We start from the raw sequence: 18,206 nt of genomic DNA on the forward strand, positions 1-18,206 counted from the left end.
GGACCCGCCTACTATCCTCGGAAACGTAAAATGATTGGCTAGAATCTAAAGTGTATCATAGCTCAGGAAAAAGAAGCACCGAAATAAAGCACCGAAATGTGCGCTGCTTTTCGGTCTGGTTATGCCATGATGGCACCGGATACCGGTACCCATCCCTACTACTTACTTAAAAAGTATTTTGGAATATTAAAAACATGTAGGGTGAAGGGACTGATGTCTGAAAACAGCATCATTCAAGAGCAAGAAAACAAACAGTGGTCAGATGGATATACTGCTAAGCAAAATGATTTTATAAGCAGCCCATTGTGACCTTAAAGTCAGAGTTGCGTCATGAAAGAGGCTTTCTTCTTACCTGGCTAAATCCCCATGATTACCTATTCTGAACGTGGTCGGGAGCAGGTTGTGTTGTCTTTTACACTGGTGGAATTTCAGCTACAGGACACACTCCCAAGAATATCTGTTTAATCAATAAAATTAATTTCACTGTGATCTGCTGACAAACTAAAGCCATTTCTAATCTATATTTTCTTAGTGTTGAGGTTGAATCTTTCCAGCTCTAAAATCCCTAGATTATAAATTTTCTGTAGCATCCGTGAGACTGTTTTGGTGTGCCACCCAAATATTTTTAGTGCCCCCCCATATGAAAAACTACTGCTTTAATCACCAATTTATCATCATTATGTAGTGGTTAACATATTTTCTTGGCAAACAAAAGGTCGCCTGTTCAATTCCAGCTGAAAACACAAATCCCCTCAAGGTTCCATCAGGAAGCGCATCCAGCGTAAAACCGCTAAATCAAACATGTGCAGATACCAGCTGTGGTGACCCCTTGTGGCAAGGGAGCAACCTGTACTATCCATATCTGATAACATTTCTTGAGTAGGCAACACTCACAGGGATCATTTTTTTTGAAATTGAATTGAAATAATATGATCCATCAAACACACGCACAGAGCTTGAAGCAGAAAACCTGGCTTAACAGAGAAAGTTGATAGCCACCATTGTGACACCTGTTACCTCCAACTGGGGTTTAGGCTTTTGAATATAAAAATTCATAATGTTTCAGTCACTGTACATGCTGTATTTCTCAAACAAGCATTCTTTTGTATAAAAGAGCAGATGCTTCTGTGCATCTGTTGGAGTTCACCAAAGCTTTTTGTAGCTTAATTTATCTCCTACAGTGGCCATTTCAATAGATAAGTAGGAGTGTTTCATATAAGAAGTTATTCAACACTGAAGACATTGTTGCAAGTCAAGTTGTTGTATTACCTCAACATTAATCCTTATTGACTCACTTGTGTATTCCATCTTAATAAAAAATTAGTTTCAGGTGGTAGCATGTAGTTAAATTAGGACACAATGTTTGAGTCAGATTTCAACCAGTGGCATCAGACTCACCGATCCAGCCAGATGCCTGCTCTCTGTGAACGGATGTGGGCCCACAGACGTCATGAGAATAAGAAGGAAAGAAGCCTTTCATGAACAGATCAGCTGGTCACCTTTCTGTCTTTTCCTTTTGCTTTGCTTTGTCACACCTCCATCAAGGACTGTTTTATCATCTCCCTGCATTCTGACGGGAACGCTGAAGGCCTTCTGGAATTAAGGCTACGGATAGATTTGAAAACGGCATTTTCGTCTGAAAACGCTCCGCGTTCACAGTAGCGTTTTCAGTCGTTTTCACAGAGTTGTGCGTCCACGTTGAAACGGCCAAAAACGCTTATGTTCCAGTACTGTGCATTCATGAAGCGCAAGAAGATTTGACCTGCCTCATTTCTGTCTGCCGCTTATTTGCTTTCCAGCTCTTTGAAACGTCACGGCAGAATGTTGAGGAAAACCACCGAGTTTTTTAAATGGACTAACAATGAGGTGGAGTTGTTGCTGCGAGTAACACAAAAGTACAAAGTTTCAAAAGCGAGTGAGAGTTAAAGAATTTGAAGAAAAGCTATCTGGAGCATGTACAGACTGATATCTTTAGTAGGGCTGTCAAAATTCAGAGAAAACAAAACAACTGCTGTATAATGCCCTCCGCTATCTTAGTGTAATTGGTCACATGACTGCGTCACATGACTGCATCACATGCCTAAAATGCGTCATCATTTTAGAAAGTCTGCGTTTTTGCTCTCCACACTGTGACGTGAAAGCACTGTTTCCAAATGTATGCATTTTCGAGAGCGTTTTTCAAAATGCTGCGTTTTCCATCAGCGAAACCGCCGTCTCAGTGTGGACGGGAGGCCAAAATGGAGAGAAAACGATGTGTCTTCAAACGAAAACGCATTAGTGTGGACGTAGCCTAAGTCAGAGTTCCAGCATCCGTTGGCCCTTGTCAGGAATTCCCATGAAAGAAGAGAAACAGAGACACACACAGCATAAAGCTGGCAGCTGCTGACAGCTGTATAAGCAGAGAGTGGCTCAATGCTTCATCAGTGTGGCATAATGAAGGATGTCTGAAGGGCTGATGATTATGTTGTTGTGTTGGAGGATAAAAAGCCTGAATGCAACAGCTTCCCTTGCTCTCACTTTTATGGTGCTGTTTTTGCTGAAGCAAATCTTTTAAAAGCTGATTGTAGTCTGAGCCATACAACACCGGGCACTCTCAGACCACAGGAAATGTCTCGTGGTTCTACAGCAACTGTTGCTGGAAACACCCCCATTTATCTGTGTCGGAGGACCATCATAGTTCTTACAACTCTGTTTTTGGAGCTCCTATTAAACAGTAGAGATAGCTGTAATGTGATTTGTCCAGACATAAGCATGGGTTGACCGGTCGAACACATAAAAGCAGGACTGAGATTTGAAAAAATGGTCATGGTGACATTCGCCCCAGTGGAAAAAAAGCAGAAACATGAACTGACAGTAAATCAAAACTTCTGGTTGGAGAAGTTTCCATCAAAAATGTGATTCATTCTCTGTCTTTCTGCTATTAATTGCATTATTTCTCCCTCTATTAAAGTAGTATTCCAACTTTTTTTTACTTATGCTTGAAGTGTTTAAGATTTAGAAGTGGAGATATAGGTGATTAACACTTTATCCCCAGTATATTATTCTAAACTTACCATCGGCTATAAACAAATGATCAGAATATTATGTTCCATAAATATTTATTCATGACGTTAAACTCCAAAGAAATGAATTGCAGACGGATATTTCTCCTTAAGATCTTAAAAAAAAACGTTAAAAAAACAAATAGCAAGGCCCAAACACTCAAGATTATTTTTATTGTTAATTGGTGTTCTATATGGTGCCTCGTTAACATGGTCAACCACACAGTTGGGGAGAGAGCACTTTGAGACACAGATAAAAGCAAAGCACATTTGAATTTCAAAGCAAATTTAGCCAAAACACCAGGACAGACAACCTTCACTTCCAAGCATCCAGCCTTCAGATCGCAAAGTGGGGTTCATTAACGCATTCCTGCACATGTGGGATGGCTCGGCTCATCTCAACACTGACAGGAACAAGAACGTGGAGATAAGACCTGGAACTGAATGTACATCAAGGTGGAGAGAGACAGAGAGACACAATCTTAAGAGTGGGAGTGAGAGCACGAAAGAGGGGAGGGGAGGGGGGGGGAGGGCTTTTACCTTGTGCGTTTCTTTTAGTGTACAGACTGAACTGTCAAACACCAAAAAGATGAACTGCTACTTTGAGGGGAGAAGGGGAGCCGTGTTGTCAAATGAGTGTGTCGTAAGTGGAAAAGGGGAGGGGGTAGTGTTTACATGGACTTTGGTGAAAGAGCTTTTCTGGTAGACCTTGTTTGACATGGCCAGGATAACTAATGAATATGCGCGCTCTTTCTCTTACTGTTCCTCTCTGTCTATCTTAGTCCACATCGCTTCTCTTCATCTTGCTCTCTCATGCACAGCATCACTTCTGTCATTGTTTTTGTCTTCTGTAAATATATTTAGTTTTTCATTCTTTCACCTTTTTAAAGAAACACGCTGCATAAAATGACATTTGTTGAAAAGATGCATTCAGCTTTTGGGTTTTTTATTTGGTTTTTTTCAAGGACCGAGTGGGGGGTATGGACATGGTTGTTAATTGAGTGTTGACAATGGCCTTATGTGAGGTTAGTGGTAGTTGGTAAGATTTTAGCATCACCATTGGTCACTAATTGAGACCAAACCGTGCATGCTGAAATGTATTTACATTTTCATTAGGGAACAACCACCAGGATCTCTGATGAGAGGCCGGCAAATGAGCTGATTGATAGACGTTCAGCACATTTTTCTCACCAGCCACAATCAGTTAACGTCCAGTTTTACACAAAAATAAATAAATGACTTGAATGTCTTAAATTCACTCAAGGCTATGTTTTTCTTTTCCATGAAGATAAGATTGTAGAGTGAGAGCTTTGCACTTTGTCAACCAACTGCATTTTTCACCTTGGTCACTCTTCCTCCTTATAAACAGATGGCACAGGCTTATAGAGAAATGACTCAATACCCCAGGATCTCTGTAAAGATAAAATGCATTTTTTTTGTAAGAGGTGGAAAACTAAGACCAAAAAAGTGTCACAGTGTACCAGTGTTACAGTTCGAGGATAATGTAGTTCCTTTCCTTTTTATACAGTCACAAAAAGTTCAAGAACATTAAGTTGGCCACCTGGCTCCAGTTTTGGTGGATGAATGGCATTCTACATTTTTTTCCTTCGTTTTGCTTCTTTCCTTGTTTGTCTGCCTCCCACTGTCTTTCTCACATGCTCACACCGACGACAGAGCAGTAGCCAAAGATCCCAGGTGCAGGATGGATGTGAAGGGCTTTGTGTTTTGTCAACAGCGCAACAGCACCTCACATGACAATCCAGTGGGCTCACGCAGGGAAGACGGGGCAAAGAAAGTGGAAGATAAGAAGAGGAAAACAACGCAGTAGGGAAAGATAGGCAGGTCATGTGGGTGAGAACCAAAAAAAAAAAGGAAAAGAAGAAGAAGAAAGGGTTGGAGAAAAGTACACAAGCAAGTCTGAATGGAGAAACGAAGGAACGCATGTAGGAAAGAAGCAGGGAGGCGCTCGAGAAGAGATATGGCCTGAAGAAGAAAGGGGGAGTTTGAGGTCTGCAGCAAAATGAAACACAAAGAGAGTGAGCATTATGGAGTGATGGGGTGGAGGGCAGAGTGAGAGAAAGGGTGGAAAAGGCCAGTGGCCTCTGCTCTGTCCCCTCTGTGTGCTGCTAAACTGCCCACCAGTTCCCCGCAGCTCTGTCACTTCTTGTTTGCTAATCCCCCATTCTTCTCCCCCTCCTAGTCTTCCTCGCTCCCTTTCTCTCAAATTGGTCAATTGTTAATGTGACCCCTTTAAACCCCACCATCCCTCTTTTGCAGTATCATCAACATAATTATCTGTGTGTACAAGAGGGGCATTTAGAAAGGGAAGTGCTAGATGACAAATGTCTATAACTGTTTTTAAAAAAATCTGTCCCGAAATAAGAAAAGGCTGCTCATGAAAACACTATCACATTCAAACCCTGCACACACTTCCTTCTCAAGAGGCTGAAATAGGAGCAGGAGAGCAGATTCTGTATCTGCTCATAGTTTATTTCAGCGAAGAAAGAGTCATGCTTGTTTTGGACCATCTGTGCTTGCAGCTGTAAGCATCTGGTCCCAATGAGCATGCTCAGATGAATGAATATCTTAAAAGCCATGAAGGAGAGACACTTCCGTGATCCCTTTTTTCCCCTCAAGTGACAAACAGGTGCCCTTTTGAAATAGGATAACGAGGGAATACAACAGCTTCGGGAGCTGAAGCATTTGTAAGGGGACTGTGAGAGAGAGCGTGTTTCATAGCAGGTGTTTGAGCTCAAAGTTTTTTGGGTTTTTTTCCCGTATCTGGAATGTTGTCAAGTTTTTCTTGCACATTTTATCTTTATTTGCATCTTAGTAGATTTTGTTTCATTAGAGTAGGTACGATTATATTTCATTTGAGTCGGTTCGCTCATGTGAACTGGATTTATGATGTGAATACTGAGTACGTAGGGTTGATATTTGTCATCTTGGCTGGGATCTATTCGCTCAGTGCTTCGCTGAGCAGATATTAAGCTTCTCCCGCAGGGGAGATTAAAAAGCTACAGGTGCACTGAAGGTTCATGAAATGCTCCATGAACAGCAGAGTCCGAGTCACAGAACAAAACCACTTACAAAATGTTACTAATGTAACGAACATATCGGAGAACTAAATTAATACAACTGAAAAGCAAGAGACGTCTGAAAGCAAAGGAAGCAGATAATTATTTTCACAGTTTTGTCAGACACTGAAAAAACAAGAACAGTCAATACAGCAACTCCCATGAAACAGTTTTATCAACATATATTACAAAGCAGCTTATTCGTCACAGCCTACTGTACATGAACAGATGTAAGGACTTGTGTTGGGACATGAGGTAGTCGTAATTCTGACTTAGAAATGCCATCTGAATACAAATTTTGTGACTGTTTGGGTATCTGTTGTAGTCCTATTAGTGACTATGTTAAAGCCTGTGGATTTTACATATTCCACAATTGCAGTACAACTTGTTTCCCACTTCAGCAGACTATTCAACCTCCAAGTCTGGCTATGCTACTGCAAATACTTGTTGTGTTATTTAATAGCACATGTCCAAATTCTGCAAGCCTACTCTCTAGCAATGTTCTCTTTCTGAAAGTTGAGATGTGGATCTTCATCATTTTGTTTTTCTCCCATTTAATTTTTTGTAATTTTCTTCTTTTCTCTGTTGTATAGGCAACATATTGGACAGTATGCTGCTAAAAGCATCCAGTAAGGAGGCAGCAGAGAGTGGGAAGGAGACTTTTGGCAGCACAGCTCCTGCTTCCTCCTCCCAAAGACTACTGTGGTGTCACTGTTATCACCACTGCCCAGAAGATTCAACCAATAACACATGCAGGTAAAGAGAAACACCAACAAAAGCAAGTATTTATTTCATAACATGTCATGTTTCTGGTCGCCTTACCTACTGTCGCTAAATCTGCCTCTGCAGGACGGATGGCTACTGTTTTACAATGGTGGAGGATGAGGGAGGGGTGCCGGTCCAGACGGCAGGTTGCCTTGGGCTGGTCGGATCTGAATTTCAGTGCAGAGTAAGTTGATGAAAGTAACATTATAATCCACATAATTTCTTCCTCTTGCTGCCATTTTCTTTTCATCATCTGGCACAAATCCTTCCAAAATTAATTTAGGTGGTAAGCATTACAAGAGGTTAAGTTAATAAAGCAGGAAATTGTAACCTAACTGTAGATGCTAGCCAAGTACCTCACATGACTTTTCCGTCTTTCAGGACGCGGGGAACTCACGTCAAAGGCGGTCACTAGAATGCTGTACAGATGAAGATTACTGTAACAAAAATCTGCATCCTACGCTGCCACCACTCAAACCTCCTCGTGAGTTAATTTATCCAATTTCTGCTTTTTCCCTCGTTGCAGATGAAATGCACAAAAACACCAGTAGTTCTCCAGTTTGGCAGCGGCAGTTACAATGATAGATACAAGATCCTGAACTGTGGCTGATGGTGTGACAAGACACGAGATAAAAGACAGAGACATGACATTTTCATTGAGTCAAAGGAGGCTCAAGTGAAGGAGACGGTGTCAAACCGTCCTGGCGTGTCAAGAGCAAACTGGTGTCTCATCGTGTTCAGAATTAGACTGTGTGTGTGTGTGTGTGTGTGTGTGTGTGTGTGTGTGTGTGTGTGTGAGAGAGGGAGAGAGAGCCTTTCCGTGTGTTTGAGAGAAAGTAAGCCTAGATTCCCAGGGAAATCACAGGCCCCAGCAGACACTGAGGGCAGATTCATCAATCTGAAACCCTATCATAGGGGATCAGGAGGGGAATTCATCGACTTGGTCGAGGGCTTCCTCTCGCTGTTGACTGGGGCCTTGAGGGAAGAAAGTGTGTGCCAGAAGAAAATGAAAAATTGATGAGTGAAATATGATTTGTACACAGTTTACTGTACTTTAGTCCTTTTTGTTTCCTTTACATGAGGCACTTTGGAAATTTCAAATTCTTTGTTTTTTCCTGTGTTTTAATGTGACGTTTCTGGAGTATAAAGAGAGTTATTGCATTTTGACATGCAAGAATTTTTTGCATTTAACTTAGATGAGGAATTTGATAAATGACTTTTCATGACTTTAAACATTTCTGATGCTTTTTTCAATGTCTCTTTCATCCTCCCCCTCTAGTCTACGTAGATGGGAAGATCCACCATGTGGCCTTGTTGATTTCAGTCACTGTATGCACCCTTATATTGGCTGTCATTATTATTTTCTGCTACATCAGGTAATTACATCTTACAATGAAACAGTAAAACAAACTTCATTAGGGTTTATTGAAACCTCTCTTTAGTGAATAATTAAAACTGACATATTGTGATATTTTACAGGTATAAACGACAGGAGTCTCGTCCTCGCTACAGCATTGGTCTAGAACAGGATGAGACATACATCCCCCCTGGAGAATCTCTGAAAGACTTGATAGAGCAATCACAAAGCTCTGGCTCAGGCTCAGGGCTCCCTCTATTGGTGAGACACACTCACTACATCTAAGTGACAGTTAAATCAAAAAGATGCTTCATGGACGTGAACATCCTGGTACTTTGGTCCAAATTCATTTTGTTTTTTTCTAACATCAGGGTGTGTAATAGTTGTACATTTGATACTTATATGCCCATCATGATATCAAATTTTGGCATTATTGCAATGTTTTTAGAAAATGCATTTATTGGGTGTTTGACCTTTTTGGCAAATGTGTCGACAGTCTGCAAATAATGTGTGCATCATTGACAGAATATCGGTATTTAATTTCTGTGTGTAATTAATACACTGTTATAGCTACAAGTTACAAGTATTTGTTTTGGGGGACTTCTTTTAATCTTGGGTAAACCTTGAGAAATGTGCCAAGACACAATAAAACAGTACCATTCCTGATTTTACTTCATAGCTCCCACATCTGACGTTCACTTAACCTTAAACTGGACTTTTAATTCTGAAGAAATATGACAGATGTGGTGAAACACATGGGTCAGATTTTATCTAAGCATTTCCTTCTTTTTTTTTTGCTTCTCCTCAGGTCCAGAGAACGATAGCCAAGCAGATTCAGATGGTGAAGCAGATAGGCAAGGGGAGATACGGAGAGGTGTGGATGGGCAGGTGGAGGGGAGAAAAGGTAGCTGTTAAAGTTTTCTTCACCACTGAGGAAGCGAGTTGGTTCAGAGAGACTGAAATCTACCAGACTGTCTTGATGAGACATGAGAACATACTGGGTGAGTCTGTTTGTCTAGTACTTACTACCTTGTCTCTGCACCTATGTGAGAATTTCTTTGTTTCTCAGTGCTTTGTGTTGCTCTTTGACTTCAGCTAAATCAAAAAAGGTGCCGAGAAAGGAGATGTAAAGGGGCAAATTAAAAAAAAAAAATTGTATAAGTAATATAATAGCACCATACTAACCAGTCCTAAGGGGAAACTGCTGAATGTTAAGGTCCATCTTTCTTTGTGTTCCATACATCCCCCCCCCCCCGTTCACAGGTTTTATAGCTGCAGATATTAAAGGAACTGGCTCTTGGACCCAACTCTACTTAATAACTGACTACCATGAAAATGGATCATTGTATGACTACCTCAAATCGACCACTCTAGACAATAAAGCTATGCTGCGACTGGCCTACTCCTCTGTGTCAGGACTCTGTCACCTCCACACAGAGATCTTTGGCACCCAGGGCAAACCTGCCATTGCTCACAGGGATCTGAAGAGTAAGAACATACTTGTGAAAAGAAATGGGACCTGCTGTATAGCTGACCTAGGACTGGCTGTCAAGTTTATCAGGTGAATTTCTCATGAATGTGTTCTATTTAGGATGAATGATGAGAAATATTGGAATTCATGTATTTAAAGTAATTTTTGTCCTTATTACTTTGATGTCTGACTCTTTAGTGACACAAATGAAGTAGATATTCCCCCCAATACAAGAGTCGGTACAAAGCGCTACATGCCTCCAGAGGTTCTGGAAGAGACTTTGAACAGAAGTCACTTTCAGTCTTACATCATGGCTGACATGTACAGTTTTGGGCTCATTCTCTGGGAGATTGCACGTCGCTGCATCTCAGGAGGTAAATGGAGTGAATAAATAGTTGTAGCACCTTCTAAAAGCTAAACGGCGTCAGAGAGGAATGTGACTCTTCTGTAACGTGTTTATTGTAGGAATCCTTGAAGAGTACCAGTTACCATACCATGAGCTGGTTCCAACAGACCCTTCATATGAAGACATGAGAGAGGTGGTCTGCATCAAGAAGCTACGACCATCCTTTCCTAATCGATGGACCAGCGATGAGGTAAAACATGGAAAAATATTCTACATTACTCTTGCAGAAACGAACAAATCGGCAATCTCTGTAACATAAGTTTGTGTTTCCTCAGTGTTTGAGACAGATGGGAAAGCTGATGACAGAATGCTGGGCCCACAATCCAGCCTGCCGCCTCACAGCCCTACGGGTCAAAAAGACACTTGCCAAAATGTCAGAATCACAGGATATCAAGCTGTGAGAAAGCACTGCCTGGTGTGTGTTTACACGCATACAAAAGGCAGGTACTAACACTGGCTCTATTCCAGGCCGTACAAGCTGGGGTTTTTTTTTTGTTTGTTTGTTTGTTTTTTGGGGGGGAAAGGAGGGGGAACATGAAGCAGAAGATCACTTGGGGGATCCCATGATGACATACTTTGAGTTCAAATGCTGAGAAATCTGCAAAGTCCCCTCAAAAACAATCAGAACTAACTGTGCATGGTCCTCTTCTGTTCTTCAAAGAAGATGAGACAATTACATTTCCGACTAGTGTGAAGACTCTAAAGCCAGATATAGGTTCCTGTTCACATGCTCCAAAGGCCTTGGAGAAAGAGACTTGAGTTTGACTTGGCACTGTACATGCTGAGATACACAAACAGGCTACTGACCAGAGAGTGGAAGACTATATGATTGCTTTCTGTGAAAGCTACCTTACCCGTAGATGAAGGTCTGATTAAAAGAACCGAAGGGATGTGCGTCAAGGCAATCTGTTATTGCAGCATTACACCTCCTTTCTAAACACTTCCTTGGATTGAATACACTTTTGTCACTTTTAAATAGCTTTAAATTGCTCTTTGTTATGACAAGTGACACTGTGACAGAAATAAACATATTTTGAAGGTGTACACGTTTCGATTGTGGTGATACCATTTGTAGACACTGAAGAAAAGGTAAATTTGTTTTGTGAGCTAATGAGAATACCAAACGTTTTCCATGTACAACTTTAAGGTAATTTGTAAAAACAAAAAAAAACAACGTAATAATAATAAATAAGTTAATATGTATAAATAAATCTAGATTGGGGCTCTAATGACCTCTGTGTTTCTTTAGGCTTCTTTGGGACATGTATTAAAAATAAAACCTGCCTCGGAAGAGGCGGCGTTTCACCAGTGGAATGGTTAAAGCAGAGCAGTGCCCCCCATAGCCACTGTAGAGCAAGTACAGGAAGGAAGGCCTATCACACAATCTGGAACTGCTTCACACAAACTGTAACGTGAAGTTTTGCTTGATTATCTAGTGATCCATTATAAATGTGTGGATTTTTGTTAGTTTAGGGGTGCCAAAAGTTGCCATGTCACGGCTCATTGTTATTATTCACTAATTCCCAATGACTGTGGCTCCCGTAACAAAAAGATGGAGTGTATTTAAAGCAGTGGGTTTAGCAGTATGCCCTTATAGTGAAAGAGTGCACTAAGAAGTTGGCTGGTTCAAGAAAGCACCCAAGCCTCACCCAAAATATTAAATGGTAAATGGCTTGTATTTATATAGCGCTTTACTAGTCCCTAAGGACCCCAAAGCGCTTTACATATCCAGTCATCCACCCATTCACACACACATTCACACACTGGTGATGGCAAGCTACATTGTAGCCACAGCCACCCTGGGGCGCACTTAAACCACAAGAAGTTAACTTGTTGACTTTATGAAATTTTTAGTTCCTACTTACAAGCCGCCCTTATACATGTACATTAGTGTTAAACTATTTCAGTATAATAAACCAGTTCTGTTGAACGCAAATGGCACTTTGGCACTGATCAAGTCAGTTTCTATTAGGCAAGTTCCTCCATTAACTCAAACTCTCACATAGAAACATTCCACTGTTGGGAAACTTCATGATGACATATTTCTCCAGGTAAAAAGTTATCACAGTTAGGGGCCTTGTTAGATCATCCACAGTGGTGTGCTGTCACGACATCAGTGATTTCTCTGACTGGCTTATTTTATTTTATTTTTTAGCTTTTATAATTCCTCAGTTTCCATTTCCATTTCCTTCAGAGGTCACTGAATTTCAATCTTGCTCTTGTCAACAAAACGACAGCGTTTTTCTTGTGGATGGAGGTTTTGGTGTGGCAGATTTGTTGTGATATACAGTAAATGCCCTTTCTTTCCTCTTGGGTGTTGTGCCTTATTTGATCTGTATCTGCTGTAGTTGTCCGTGAGAGAAAGTCGTGTTTTTATTCAGTAAAAGGTTGAACATTCCCCCCCCAATAAAGTGTTTCACTCATCCAAATGGCTGATGTTCAATTTGTGATAACTGAGTGAGGTGAATACTAACAAGTCATTGCCTCTTACTGTTAAGACACGCGCTCCATATTTTCTTTGTTGGAAAAAAAAAAGAAAAAAGCAGCATGCCTCATTACAACCCACTGGTGCTGCTGAGCACACAGCATGTTAAATAGTGACACCATAAGGATTTTCCGTTTCAATTTCCTCCCCTTCAGGCTTCTTTATCCCACAAATTATTGAGTCTGGAGCATGTAAATGTGAATTTCACAGAAATCATAAGAAAAATAAGTATCGGAAATGAAAAATATCTTTTTTCATGCGCTACAAATCGGATTTCTGACCAAGTTGGGATATTACACGCAAGTAAAAGTTGTGTTGAAATAAGCCACCAAATGCAGCACAGGTTTTCAGCATTGCTTATAAATATAATTTATTAATTGTCTTAAAAATTCTTTCTTACACTTTGTACAGAGAACAATTAGAGGAGATAGAGAGGCAAGCATTCAGCAAGATTGAGCAAGACTCATGAAGCGTGCCAGAACTAGCTAAAATGGACCAACACTATCCCACACTAATCAAATCAAATCACTCCCGATAGTAAAACCAGGAGTGCACGTACAAGGACAGCTCTAGATAAAGACTTCTATCATGATAACCAATGCCAAGTTTGCATAGTAGACACTGCTTTTACAAAAAGGAACAAAAGAAAAACTTAAATTAAAAAAAAATCAAACATACAAACTATTAACTGTACTGCTTTTTCATTTTCAGAAATTTGCCAAATATAGCTGACAGTACACAACTGTACACACTGGAAATAGAAAATATTATTATTTTTTTTTTTTACATACTTAGATATCTTAATACTACTTTCTTCATTTTCACATCATGAAGGATCATCTCCTGGAGGCCTACACGTGCTCTCCTCATGAAAACCTCCCTTGTCTCGCTTTTGCTTTTTTAACAGAAAATCGATTCTTCTGGTAAACTGTACACTTCAAATCTGAGGTGGAGCTATGCTATTTTCATTTTTTTTTAAACAATTCCTAATGTCGTAGTTCAAAAAAATAGATGTTGTATGACTGAATTCAGCCTTTAAAGTCGTCAGTGATGTCGATGATCAAATTGTATAAAAGAGGCATTGTCATGACCTTTGGGTTCATGTTTGTTTCAGCTGATGACTAAAATATTTTAGGCTTTTATCCTCATAAGGTTTCCCATCCCTTTTACTTCCTCACATATGACATCACCAATTACATTTGAAAACATCCACTCTGTCAGTTAACCGTACACCTTTCCTGCTGTGAGCTACGCAAAATCAAACCGCGCGTACTTTTACAGCTGGTTTTACACTGATACAAGAGGTCTGAATCTTAAAGTCGCACATATTTGAACAACTGTACAAAGAAAGGAAAATCTTTGTGAAAAATCAATATCTCAAGGTTTCCTCCTGAGCGGGCAGCTATAAGATAAAATCTCTCATGACCCAAGGTAAATACTTGACCTTTTGTACCAGTGTTAAACTTGACCTCTGCCTCCCTTTTTGTCTCCTCTACATACCTGATGTTCAGTTTCATATGGCGTCTCTCCATAATTCAAAACGGAAATACCTAACTCCAGTTTTTGAATTTTTCCCCTCTCAGGGCCAATTGTAATTATGCAAGTTGTTCTGCAAACACAAATATATTACACTTCATGTTACATAACTCCCTTTATATGATTTTTACCTGTAAATTGTAACTTTGTCATAGATACACCATGACTGGAATGTTAGCTGCTAAGTAACTGATGCAGATTCCCCTCATAAATGTCACACATATAAACACAATAAAGCTGGCAAAAAAAAGTTTATGTAAATAATAATGAACAAAAATATGTGGTAATAAAAGCTCTTTAGAATGAACATAATGATAAGCATGTATTTACACAATCAAAATAAAATAAAAATGAAAACACTTAAAATGCTCTTATTTATCAAAGGCCACTGGATGGTGCTAGTGACCAGCAAAGTCATGGCGACGATCACAAATGAAATGCCACATGTGGCCTGATGGCAGATAACACAACTGAAGGAAACTTGAATATAATTGATTAAAATCGGTATATTAGTAGTAGATGAGCTGCATTTAATTCACTGTCATATAATTCCTGCAATCAAATCAAGTTATGTTTTCCACCCCCCCATTTTTTTATTTATTTTTTTGCTTTGTCCGTCTGTCCAGAAAGAAGCCCCAACAGTCTAAAATAGACACTTCTGGGTTGGAGGTTGTGGTCAACTGCTGGTTGTTAAGTAATAGAGAAGCAGCATTAGTGCAGATTATGTTGAGACTCTCAGTGGTTTGAGATGCACTTGTAGTTTTGAGTTTGCCGTTCCTGTTTTTCCTGTCTGGATCGTGTTTTTTTTAATGTATTTATTTATTTATTTTAAAAATGTGAAAAAGCAATGATAAAATAAAAACAAAATAAAAGTCTTAGATGCTTTACTGCAATGTACTGTGCATGATGATGAGCTTTACCTAATAATCATTATATGATTATCATACATGAAATCTTGAAATCTTACCATAAAAAAGATTATTAAAAAAAATAAGAAGTTATTCTTGCATCCTTCAGCAGCATAATTATCTTTGGACTGGCTTTTTGAATTAAAAAAAGAAGAAAAGAACATTAGAGGCATTGGAAGCAAGTCAAATTGCTTTTGTGTTCATTTTTCTCTGACCTGAAAGATTTTGATGGTATTTTTGAAAAAAGCCTTAATCTTAATCAACATCCAATTGGAACCATCTTTATGATAATAACCCAAAGGGGACAGTTGTTGTTGTCTCGGGCTTGTTTCTGGTCAGGACCCTTGATTGACAGTCACTTTGTACTCATTCTTGTATCAGGAAATGACCCACACATATGGACAGCAGAATTCATAGAGCGTTCCCTAAGAAACGATATAAAGACGACAAACTGTACTGGCAAACACGTACAGCCGAGGCTCACAAGAGAGGACTCACTTCTTTATCCCCCTCTCTCATTATCTGTTTTCCGTTCAGATGATCACCTGCCATCGCTTCCATCATTTTATGTTTATGTCCTCCCTCTCTTTTGTAATCAGTTTAGCTTCGCTCTGTGTTTGCGCCCATCTTTCTTAAGAGTCTCTAACTCACTCTCTCCGTTTCCTCACTCTACCTTCTCCCACTCTTCTGTAATCAGTTTACCTTCTTTCCCCTTATGATTCTGTTCCATTCCTACAGAGGTTTCCAAGGTCAGTACCTCTCTGCTGCTTCTTGTTCTTTGCTTCTCCTTGTTCAATATTAAAGTAACAACAAGAGAACAACCGGTGTTACTATGGACAAGCTTTTTTTTTTTTTTTTTTTTTTAGGCGTGTGTATGTTTTTCTGTGTTCCTGATAGATAGGTAGGGTTATCTCTCTTTCAGTCACATACGACACTGCAACATTTCGCAAATACACATACAAAGATACATAGATAGTTCCAGCACACAGCAGTTAAGGTGCCTCTCCTATCTGTTACCATGTCGGCATGATTACCATGGTATTTAATCGGTGCTCAGTCACCACAGTGGCAACTTTTCTGTTGCTAATTGGTTTGTTGCCCTCGCTGCAGGATCAACCATCGACACTTCACGCGTAATCATCTCCAGACCTCTACCATTGTCATGGTAACTGCAGTGTTTCGTCAATGTTCCGCTGTCATGGAGGCAAGGCTACTGTCGTGGCGACCCATTTCTTCCAGCACAGTGGCCAGTTCATTTAGGTCTCCATCAGGGAAATGTTGGGCCTCCCAGAGATCCAGGATTACGCCTGTTGGACTGGACTTGGTGGCAAAGTAGTTCAGGTATCTGAAATGAACATTAAGGAGTGAGGGGGTGAGTGACAAAGCATAGATAAGTCAATATTATGCAACAGACAAAGATGAATTCCGATTCCAAATTATTTTTAAAAGATTAAATTGGAATATTTGAAATTTGCTCTCTGAAAAGCATGGGCAGTGAATGACTCAGCAGTGTGACGTGAATGGCTTTATTGTCTAATCGCTAAGACAGATTTCATCCAAAACTTTAAAAGATGTGTCAGGGAGGGTTTCAAATACACTTGCTGGACACTCAGTACAGACAGTTTGACCCTACTCATTGAGAAAGCACACATAAGATGTGGAGAAAGTAAAACAAGCCTATGTTATCTAATGTGATGTTAATGTCATTATGAATTTTGATATTTAGACAGAGGTAAAATAAATAAATAAATAAAATATGGAACGACCATTTTTCTCTAGCTGAACCATTTTCCATGATTCACATTGTGAATGCATAATATGTAATGATTGATGCTGATTATTTTATCCGCCCATGTGGGATGTGTGATGAAAAAAAAAGCTTTTGAATGTGAAATTCTAAGTGCATAACATATAATATAAAACATTCTGAAACTTCTATTTAACAAGGTGATGAATTATTTCCCTCTTCAAGACTTGAGACTATCGCACAATAAAGCAGCACAGACAGAAGAACTTACTATAAAGAAATACACTTTATCGGGTCCTCTATAGTATACCATTTGCTATTAGCTGTGGTGTAAGGAAGCATAAATGAAATTTGACAGGTTAATTTCCTTTTTTTTGGACATTTTTATTACCTATGTTCACTTCAAAATATTTTAGACAAATGTGGGGGAAGAAAATGTTATTGCATTAGAACTAAACCGTGGCGAGTCAAAGTACACAGTGGCTGCAGAGGAAAAGTCTGAGACATCTGTGACAAAAATCTCAATTTCTTCTTTAAAGTGCAAAAGCCAGAGATTGAGCTTCACGGGGTAAAACCGAAGCTTTTTGTTCTTCTGTAAATCCTGTGATTGTACTGTTGGCATACTCTGGCGAGCTTTGGTGCTGTTTAAATGCAACCACAAACATCCCTTCATCCCCATACTCCTCATTTTAATCGGTTTCTCTCCTTATAGACTTTCTTAATTTTTCACAGTTCTCTCGTTCAAAACGTCTAATAAATAAATTCCTATTACTTTCTCTCCAACTTTGTTTCCCTTTGTTTCATGTTCTGCGTCAGACTCCATCTGCCTGCAGTATGCGATAAGGAGTATCCTGCTGTTAAATGAACTCGACAGCTAAGATTGGCCTTTTCTTTTTTGTGTGAGTTTCCAGCATTTGTTTTAAAGCCATTTCACTGCATTGGATCAAAACTCCTAAACTTTCTGAGTGTTTCTGCGTGTGCCAGAGTGGGTACATTTGAGGTCTCATCATTTATATATACATGAAAAGGTTATGTAAGGAATAAGGACTGTGACCGCAGATCGTGAGTAACACTAAGAAGTAAAATGGAAATGACGTAGCAGCCACTAGAGCAGAGGGGAGAGAAGATGATACCCCTTTGTTAGACCTTTTCATCGTGGTCCTTTTGAAGAGTACCTTTTTAAGTGGAAATGTGGAAGTAAACAACAATTTGGCTAGCTTTTTCGCCCACTGATGAGGAATATTTGGTGCCCACATCAACACACTGCTTCATGAGCTGGCTGCCTGCTGGGACAATGATGTGCACTTGTGCCCAATTATCCTCTCAATATCTGGCTATGCTTCGGTAGCTGCTGGTAAACGAACCTCCAGTCTAAATCATTAGGACACACATCTGCACACAGAGTTTCTGCGG

General features: G+C 39.8%; 2 protein-coding genes across 7 annotated transcripts in view; one reads left to right on the forward strand and one right to left on the reverse strand.

Annotated features, from left to right (window-relative positions):
- The window catches only part of LOC309719044 (bone morphogenetic protein receptor type-1B-like), a 71,186-nt gene extending 58,640 nt beyond the window's left edge, over window positions 1-12,546 (forward strand). For all 5 annotated transcript variants that reach the window (XM_082554829.1, XM_082554832.1, XM_082554831.1 and 2 more), the window contains 10 exons: window positions 6,712-6,874; window positions 6,968-7,067; window positions 7,265-7,367; window positions 8,163-8,259; window positions 8,363-8,501; window positions 9,049-9,241; window positions 9,504-9,801; window positions 9,910-10,085; window positions 10,177-10,307; window positions 10,393-12,546. In XM_082554829.1, coding sequence (XP_082410955.1) covers window positions 6,712-6,874; window positions 6,968-7,067; window positions 7,265-7,367; window positions 8,163-8,259; window positions 8,363-8,501; window positions 9,049-9,241; window positions 9,504-9,801; window positions 9,910-10,085; window positions 10,177-10,307; window positions 10,393-10,518 — 1,526 coding nt within the window. In that variant the 3' untranslated portion in view covers window positions 10,519-12,546. The remainder of the gene's footprint in view (window positions 1-6,711; window positions 6,875-6,967; window positions 7,068-7,264; window positions 7,368-8,162; window positions 8,260-8,362; window positions 8,502-9,048; window positions 9,242-9,503; window positions 9,802-9,909; window positions 10,086-10,176; window positions 10,308-10,392) is intronic.
- Window positions 12,547-15,888: 3,342 nt separating this feature from the next.
- Window positions 15,889-18,206, reverse strand: part of LOC309719040 (netrin receptor UNC5C-like) — a 187,146-nt gene continuing 184,828 nt past the window's right edge. For both annotated transcript variants that reach the window (XM_082554813.1, XM_082554814.1), the window contains one exon: window positions 15,889-16,391. In XM_082554813.1, the coding sequence (XP_082410939.1) occupies window positions 16,229-16,391 (163 nt within the window). In that variant the 3' untranslated portion in view covers window positions 15,889-16,228. The remainder of the gene's footprint in view (window positions 16,392-18,206) is intronic.

Source organism: Aulonocara stuartgranti, assembly GCF_965226115.1.
Source record: "Aulonocara stuartgranti genome assembly, chromosome: 12".
In the NCBI taxonomy this organism is placed as follows: Eukaryota; Metazoa; Chordata; class Actinopteri; order Cichliformes; family Cichlidae; genus Aulonocara; species Aulonocara stuartgranti.